This window comes from Mirounga leonina, unplaced genomic scaffold, assembly GCF_011800145.1.
Source record: "Mirounga leonina isolate KUSES-001 unplaced genomic scaffold, KU_Mleo_1.0 Mir_151, whole genome shotgun sequence".
NCBI classification, from domain to species: domain Eukaryota; kingdom Metazoa; phylum Chordata; class Mammalia; order Carnivora; family Phocidae; genus Mirounga; species Mirounga leonina.
In genome coordinates this window covers 108829544-108838707 of record NW_023270377.1, presented here as the reverse complement: position 1 = coordinate 108838707, position 9164 = coordinate 108829544, and the positions used below count along the sequence as shown (strand labels likewise).

The window sequence follows — 9164 nt, the reverse complement described above, 5'->3', positions numbered from 1 at the left end:
AGCACCCCAAGCACCATGCCAACCAGCCAGAGTTGGCATCGAAATAAAGCCCATCAGTCAACCCCAGTATAGCAACTTACAAACTGAGCCCCAGGGAGAGGCAGCTAGTTAGCGACAGTGATGGGAGCAGAGAGAGCATGGCTCTCCTGACACTCTCCACACCCGGCCTGAGTTCATCTGTGTCAGCCTTGTGTCCCTGGACAGAGTGCAGCTGTGAAGAGCCAAGACCAGGCCCCTGCCCCACAGGGAGCCTGGTGCGTCCACACCCTGTGAATGCCAGGTGCGGGGCGGGGGGGAGGTTATTTCTGTGATTAGGGTATGGTACTTGGGACAGCTGACTTCAAGACTGGGCAATTATTAGGGCCTAACCTAATCACATGAGCACTTTAAAAGCAGAGAGTTTTCTCCAGCTGGTGAGAGCAGAGGAAGTCGGAGTTTCCAAGCATAAGAAGGATTTAATGTACTCTGCTGGCTCAAAGAGAGAGGGGGGCACATGACAAAGAGTACAGGTGGCCTTTAGAAGCTGGGAGCACTCCCCAGGGGATAGCAGTAGGGCACTTTAGTCCTAATACCACAAGGAGCTGAGTTCCACCAATAAAATGAATGAGTGAGCAAAGCCCCTAGATAGACCCTTCTGAAAAGAAGACCTGCGGGCAGCCAGCAGCTATGTGAGAGGGTGCCCAACATCACTCGTCATCAAACCGCAGGGAGCTTTCAGCTCACACCTGCCACAATGGCTGTGCTCAAAAGGACAAAACATGAGTGCTGGTGAGGACGTGGGGAAAAGGGAAACTTTGTGCCCTGGTGATGGGAACATAAATTAGTACAGCCATTATGGAAAATGGTATGAACTACCATATGGCCCAGCAGCCCCACTTGTGGGTGTATATCCAAAGAAACTGAAACCAGGATTTTGAAAAGGTATCTGCACTCCCATGTTCATTGCAGCGCTATTCGCAATAACGAAGACATGGAAACCACCTAAGGTGTCCTTAGATAGACAAATGGATAAGGAAACAATGGAATATTATTCCGCCTTTAAAACAGAGGAAATCCTACCCTTTGCTACAATGTGGATGGAGCTGGAGAACATTACACTAAGCAAAATAAGGCAGACACAGAAAGACAAATACTGCATTATCTCACATGTGGAATCTAAAATAGTCAAACTCGTAGAAGCAGAAGGTAGGATGGAGGTTGTCAGGAGCTGGGGGTTGGGGGAATGGAGATATGCTAGTCGAGGGTACAAAGTAGAAGTTACGCAAGATGAACACGTCCTGGAGATCTAATGTGCAGCACGGTGACCATAGTCAACAATGCTGTGTGTGTACTTGAAATGTGCTATGAGGACAGACCTCAAATTAAACCCAACCACATGCACACACACACAGATGGTAACTATATGAAGTGATGGATGTGTTGACATGATCGTGGTGATCATTTCACAATGTATACATATATCAAACCATCATTTTGTATACCTTAAGCATATATAATTTTTATATGTCAGGAAAAAAAAAAAAAAAGAATGAGCAAGAAAGCAATTTTTCCCCAGAGACTCCAGAAGAAAACTCAGTCTGGCCAAAACTTCTCTTACAGCCTTGTGATTCCCTGAGCAAAGAACACAGCCACAACATGCCGAACTTCTGACTTACGGAGCTGGGAGCTAATACAGCTTTGAAGTCAGTGGTAATTGTTATGTAACATAGAAAACTAATAGAGGGAGGATGTGCAACGATTGCACAAGGAATTAATCTCGGGTGAATTAAATTGAACCACACTTGGTCTGGTGGGGCAGAGAAGGATCTACCTTGAATTGAATTTTGCTTTATTAGACACTGGGGAGAGACCCCAGATCCACCGATATGTTCGTCACAACTTATGCAAATCTGACCCAGTGAAAGAAAATCCTCATGATGCTCTAGGACCATGGGAACTAAAGTTGGCCCTGATCAGTTCACCCAATGCTGCTGCAGATTTTTCTAAGGACACAGAAAGGGGCCCTCCTGGTGTCTCTGCAGACTGAGGTAGGAAAGGGAGAAGAAGGGAGGGCTTGCCTGCCTTACAAAGCTTCTTTGCACTTTCTTTACACTTTCTCTTTTACAAAGCTTCAAACGTCATGCTGTTGAAGGCACCCATTATGCCTCATACCTCTATTCCTGTCTGGCCCCGGTGGTTGTAGATGCCTGGCAGGCTCTTAGATAGACCTTCTCTTGACCCAGTGCATGACCTGCCCTGGCACCCATTACCCAAGACCTGTCCTCCCAATAGTGTAAGCCTGTGTGGGCAGGAACTCATCTACTGTCTTGCCCCATCCCTGGTCAAGACCAGGCCCTTCAAGGCACCAATAACCATCTTGTGCACTGCAAATGCATAGAGATCCAGCAAACCCCATGTGTAAATTAATTAAGCAGCAAACCTGTGAGCTGCCACAGTGAGGCAAGGGAAGAGCTTACCCAGGAGGTGTGGTGGCCACCATGTTTCTTCCTAATGGCTGGGCATTTCCCTCGAGTCCCCTCCAGACTGCAGGTAAACGTGGAAGTCTGATCACACCTGTCATCAGCTCTCCCTCACAGTGCTCTACTAAAATGACATCAATGGATTTTTTTAAATATATAAATCCATAAGGACTGAGAGAATGAGGGAGGGGACAGATGCAAAACTGCAGGAACATTTTGGAATCTAGAAAAAGGCTACAGAGGGTAACTGACCCAGGAGGACCTGGGAAGCTGACCTGGGTGAAGCGCAGAGGCAGGGCACAGGGAAGGTGGTTGGCTGGTCCCAACACCCCTGCAGGGCCCAGGATAGGGATGCCCAGGGCACACCTAGAGGCTAGAAGGAAGTGTGGGTAGGGGGCCACAACATTTATGATCCCAAGTGGGACCACTCAGGAGGGCCACCATCAGTAATTCTGCCAGGCAACAGACACAACCTTTGCTGGCCTGCGGAGGAAAATCCCAGGAATGGTGAAAGGCGATGGATGTCCAGCGGCCCCAGAGGCTCAGGTGCTCTCCAGCACTTCTTCAAGCCTGTGACTCGGGACACCACAGGTTTGTTTCTAGAGAAATTAAGCCAGAAGACTCCAGCCGAGGGGACCCAAGCACAACAGAGTGTGGGTTTGAGGTGCAGATGAGAAACAGAGGTTGAGAGGAAGTCCAAACTCCAACAGCAGAAGCATCACCACCCAGCCCACTCCTGGCTCACACCCAGAGAGGGGACATAGAAGGATTACTGTGCAGACTCCAAGTCCTAATGTTCGGGGATCCCCAATGACAAGGTCTTGTTGCCAGGTGCTCTCATATAGTGAAGCCTCTGGTTGATCAGCACCCCCATACCCCAAGAGCTCCCCACTCACTCTGAGTGCTTCATTGTTAAATATGAATTGGCAGCCAGCAATCACCAAACATTTGAAGCAATCTTCTAACACAGGAAAAATGAAACCAAAATAGAAAAAAAGGAGGAAAAATTTTAAATCAGAAAGATCCTGCAGGCACAGAACAAGAATAGAGTTCTGTGAGAAAAGTAACAGATGCACGAAGAACTCTTGGAAATTCAAATAATAATGGCTGAAATAAGTAGAAAAAAAAAATCAGAGTAGAAAGAGTTGGAAAGCAGAAAAGACAAGAAACTGAAAAGGTCAACTCAGAAAATCTTCAATCTGACTATTATATGATCCAGAAAGAGAGAATGGAAAAGTTAGCAAGGGAAATTATGAAGTATTGATACTAAATATTTTGCAGATCATCTTAGTCTGTTCAGGCAGCTGTAACAAAAATACCATGAACAGCCAACACTTATCCTCACAGTGCTGAAGGCTAAGTCCAAGACCATAGCCCTGGCAAAATTCGGGACTGGTGAGGGCCTTCTCCCTGATTCACTGACATCTGTCTTCTTTCTCCCTGTGTCCCCACATGGTGGAGGGGTGACAGAGCTCTCTGGGGCCTCTTTTATGAGGACCCTGCTCCCTTTTGTGACCAGAGCACGTCCCAAAGGCCCCACCATCACATAGAGGATTAGGTTTCAACATATGAATTTGGAGGAAGGGGAACACAAATTTTAATTCATAGCACAAGTCATATGGTTCGGATTGAAGGAGTCCACTGAGCACCCAGCAAAATGCAAGAAAAACAACCCCACACCAACTACATCATCATAACATCTTAGAATGCCAGGGGAAAAGAGTAGATCTTCAAAGCTTCCAAAGGGAGGAAAAAAGAAAGAAAGTCGCTTATTAAGGAATGAGAATGGCATTAGGCTTTTCAACAGTGAAAGCAGAAATTAGAACATAATGGAGCAATGCCTTCAAAATTCTCAGGAAAAAGAAATTGTTTAATCTAGAATTGTATATCCGGTTGTATGACATTTGTATTGCTCTCTAAACCTCCAGCTTACCCTCCTTGTATTTGTAAAGATTAGACAGATAAAACTCTATTTCCCAGGCTGGCTCACAGCCACTGTCCTGGATATAAATTGGGTTCTGTGTTGGGGGGGAGGCCATTTTCATGAAGCTTCCGGCAGTCAATCCTGGTTAAGAAGGGGCCACTTTCCTTTAACAGGTCCCCAGATTCCTCCTTGCTGCTTTCTTGGTGTGACACCAAGCTATGACAGAGGTAGAGGTGCCTTCTTTCTCTATCACTCAGCCTGCATGGAAGAACTGAGGGTCTGTGCTCTGGGGCTGCCGGGCGGGGGGGGGGGGAAGGAGGGCACAAGGGGTGGGGCGTGGGGAGCGGCTCCCTAGTGGGCAGTTACATATTGTTCTGAGAATCCACCCAAGGGGGCCCGCCTAGAAATCGTTTCTTTAGCCTTTCCAAAAATGGTGTGAACACCTATAATGATATCTATTTCCACTGAATGTTGGACCCTGACAACATAGCTGCCAAGTTGCCCTGGTGACATCATTCCTGATTCCCCCAGCTGGCCTCTCCTGGCCTATGCCACCAACTGCTATGTGCTGGGCATCACTGGTCTCCAGGTGACGACCCTCGGGCCCAGGCAGAGTGCCTGCAGCAAAGGTTCCCCTACACCCCGCCCCTGCCTTTCGCAGGACAAACTCTGCCATGTAGTATCCACCCCAGGGATCCCTGGTAAGGCTGAGTCGGGCACTGCCTGTGAAATCAAACTTGGCCTGGCTTCCTCCTCCCTGCCCTGCCTTCCCCACCCCCTCCCACTTGCTCCTGGGAGTATCTTCCTAATGAATCATCTTCACACAAACCCATATCCCAGAGTCGGCTTGGCTGAAATATTTTCAGACATGCAAAGACCCCAAAAATTTACTTCTCATAATTTAGGAGCTACCAGAGGACATGCTTTGGCAAAATGATGGTGTGAAGCAGGAAAGGGAACCGTGAGACCCAGGAGTCCATCCAGAGCGTGCTGCAAAGGGAAGCCCTGCAATAACAGGCTGCTCAGGAATCTTCAGAACAACCAAGAGCCAGAAACCCCACGTGGGAAGGGCTGGGGAAAAAAGGAAATTGATAGAATGTCAATTTGACTATTGGGAACATAATATTGACTCATATAGAAATTATCTGGCAGGGGCGCCTGGGTGGCTCAGTCAGTTGAGTGTCTGCCTTCACCTCAGGCTGTGATCTCAGGGTCCTGGGATGGACCCCCGAGTAGTCAGGCTCCCTGCTCAGCAAGGAGTCTGCTTCTCCCTCTCCCTCTGCCCTTCTATGCATGCTCTCTCTCTCTCTCTCAAATAAATAAATAAAATCTTTAAAAAAAATGATCTGGTAAAGTATTTAGGAGAAATAAGTATAGGTACATAGAAAACCAAATAAAGGGAAAACATGCACGCATTAAGTCCAGGAAACATCATCATAGTCTATTTCACTTAGCAGTAAGCAAAATGTACTGTCCTAGGAACAGAAACACTGATTATTGATTTAACCAAAAGTTGTGATAATAAGTACACGGAAGGCCCAGTCAGTCCAGAGGCTGCGGCTGCAGAGAAACCACCCAAGGAGAACCTGCAAAGATGCTGTCCGTGCGCGTCACCGCGGCCGTGGCCCGCGCCCTCCCTCGGCGGGCCGGGCTGGTCTCCAAAAATGCTTTGGGATCCTCCTTCATTGCTGCAAGGAACCTCCATGCCTCTAACACTCGTCTTCAGAAGATTGGCACTGCCGAAGTGTCCTCTATCCTTGAAGAGCGTGTTCCTGGAGCTGATACCTCTGTTGACCTTGAAGAGACTGGGCGTGTCCTAAGCATTGGTGATGGTATTGCCCGTGTACATGGGCTGAGAAATGTTCAGGCAGAAGAAATGGTAGAGTTTTCTTCAGGTTTAAAGGGTATGTCTTTGAACTTGGAACCTCAAAATGTTGGTGTTGTGTTTGGAAATGATAAACTAATTAAGGAAGGAGATATTGTGAAGAGAACAGGAGCCATTGTGGATGTTCCAGTTGGCGAGGAGCTATTGGGCCGTGTTGTAGATGCCCTTGGTAATGCCATTGATGGAAAGGGTCCAGTTGGTTCCAAGATCCGTAGGCGAGTTGGCCTGAAAGCCCCTGGGATCATTCCTCGAATCTCTGTGCGTGAACCAATGCAGACTGGTATTAAGGCTGTGGATAGCTTGGTGCCAATTGGTCGTGGTCAGCGTGAGCTGATTATTGGTGACCGACAGACTGGCAAAACATCAATTGCTATTGACACAATCATTAACCAGAAACGTTTCAATGATGGAACTGATGAAAAGAAGAAGCTATACTGTATCTACGTTGCTATTGGTCAGAAGAGATCCACTGTTGCCCAGTTGGTGAAGAGACTTACAGAAGCAAATGCCATGAAGTACACCATTGTGGTTTCAGCTACTGCTTCTGATGCTGCTCCCCTTCAGTACCTGACTCCTTACTCTGGCTGTTCTATGGGAGAATATTTTAGAGATAATGGCAAACATGCTTTGATCATCTACGATGACTTATCTAAACAGGCTGTTGCTTATCGTCAGATGTCTCTGCTGCTCCGTCGGCCCCCTGGTCGTGAGGCCTATCCTGGTGATGTGTTCTACCTACACTCCCGTCTGCTAGAGAGAGCAGCCAAAATGAACGATTCTTTTGGTGGTGGCTCCTTGACTGCTTTACCAGTCATAGAAACACAAGCTGGTGATGTGTCTGCTTACATTCCAACAAATGTCATTTCCATCACTGATGGACAGATCTTCTTGGAAACAGAATTGTTCTACAAAGGTATCCGCCCTGCCATTAACGTTGGTTTGTCTGTGTCTCGTGTTGGATCTGCTGCCCAAACCAGGGCCATGAAGCAGGTGGCAGGGACCATGAAGCTGGAATTGGCTCAGTATCGCGAGGTTGCTGCTTTTGCCCAGTTCTGACCTCGATGCTGCCACTCAGCAGCTCTTGAGTCGTGGCGTGTGACTGACTGAGCTGCTGAAGCAAGGACAGTATTCTCCCATGGCCATTGAAGAACAAGTGGCTGTTATTTATGCTGGTGTAAGAGGGTATCTTGATAAATTGGAGCCCAGCAAGATCACAAAGTTTGAGCATGCTTTCCTGGCTCATGTTATCAGCCAGCACCAGGCCCTGTTGGGCAATATAAGGACTGATGGAAAGATCTCAGAACAGTCAGATGCTAAGCTAAAAGAGATTGTAACAAACTTCTTGGCTGGATTTAAAGCTTAAAAACTCCTGTGGATTCACATGAAATACCAGTTATGGTTTTGTCGTCTTTTATTCTAGTAATCATTTCCATTTGTAAAAGGATTACTCTCATACTCCAGATGTACAGAAATTACCTTAAAAATAAAGGTTCCATATTGGTTGGTGGTTAAAAAATAAATAAATAAATAAATAAGTACACAGAAGGATGGAGGAAGGGCCAATGCAAGGAAGTGTGTACAGAACTAAATCACCATCTTCCGTTGCAGTCAACAATGTTTAAAATCAATTAACCAAGAAATAGTAGTATCAGCATATTATTTCAAAATATGGAAGTAAATACCAGCATTGCAAACAAAAATCTATTTGATATGAATTTGTCTTTTTAAACCCCATAACTTCCAAAAAGATGAAGCATAGCTTCTGCTAGAAGATACATACACACACACACACGCCTCCCCCACCACAAATGAGGCCAGAAGAATAACAGAGCCATGGACGAAGGGGATGGAGGCAGGGGATGGCGGACAGAGCACATACAGAAGCCCTGTACTCAGGGGTCCATGAGGGTCACAGCCAACGAGGACTCAACAGTCATACAACACTGGATGCTCTCCATACTCAGCAATTTAAAAACTCACCTTCTATCTCCCACCCACCATCAGCTACTGTTGCTCAAGTTCCACAGCACAGACTCATTTATCTGAGTTGAGCATTGCTGTCTCTTCGAGAGTGGAACTTCCCTGCTGGGGCTGCACACCACATGCTGGATCGGAAAAGCACAGCCTCGTTCCCATTCCAGCTGCATGACCCGGGCAGGCAGCTTCGAGTCTCAGAACCTCAGTGGCTCCATGTGGTGGGTTCCAAAAATGGCCACCATCCTTGGCAGCCCATCCCATCATGCTGGGCTGCCCCAGGGGTTTGCTTTGTCACTGTCCCCGGCCAGTGACAGATGTGACATGGTGTCCACCCTGAGTCTAGACCTAAAATAGGCCTTTCGGCTTCCATCTTTGCTGCTCTCAGAACACTCCACTGACATGGGAACACGCTCAGGCTCGCCTGCCACAGTGAGGGGTACTGTCACCGCCCCCCGCCACGCCAGCCAACCACCAGCTGACTCCCAGACTTGGGAATGAGGCCACCCAGGACTGGCAGGCCCCCAGTCAACCCACCAGCATCAGCCTGCCCCAGCCCAAACCAAAAGGAACCACCCACAGAACTGTGAGCTAAATAGACAGTGGCATGTTCTTTTAGGCCGCTGAGTTTTGAGCAGGTTTGCTCTGTAGCAAGGAAGACCGACGGGCCTTCTGTGTGAAATGATGATGCCAACACTTGGTTCACAGGGTGGTTAAGATGTAGTGGTGATATATGAAGTCACCAGAGGAGCTCAAAAAATATTCCTTACCTTCCGCCCCCATCTCCAACGCCTCAATGCAAAGGAGTTTTTAGCAACTGTTGTTTCTGCAGAGGAGTCCAGAGAGTGAGGGTGGGGCTCCCATAGGAGAGAAAGGAGGCCTCCCATGTGGCCTTCCCCACCCCTCCAGCCCTGCAGTCTGG

The 9164-nt window shown here is 47.7% G+C and overlaps 1 protein-coding gene across 1 annotated transcript; it reads left to right on the top strand.

Annotated features, from left to right (window-relative positions):
* The first annotated feature begins 5919 nt into the window (after positions 1 to 5919).
* On the top strand, positions 5920 to 7775 carry LOC118012585 (ATP synthase subunit alpha, mitochondrial-like). The gene is given in 2 exon segments (XM_035008301.1): positions 5920 to 7320; positions 7322 to 7775. Coding segments are annotated over 2 exon segments (1653 nt in total). The 5' UTR covers positions 5920 to 5977; the 3' UTR covers positions 7632 to 7775.
* The last annotated feature ends 1389 nt before the right edge of the window (positions 7776 to 9164 follow it).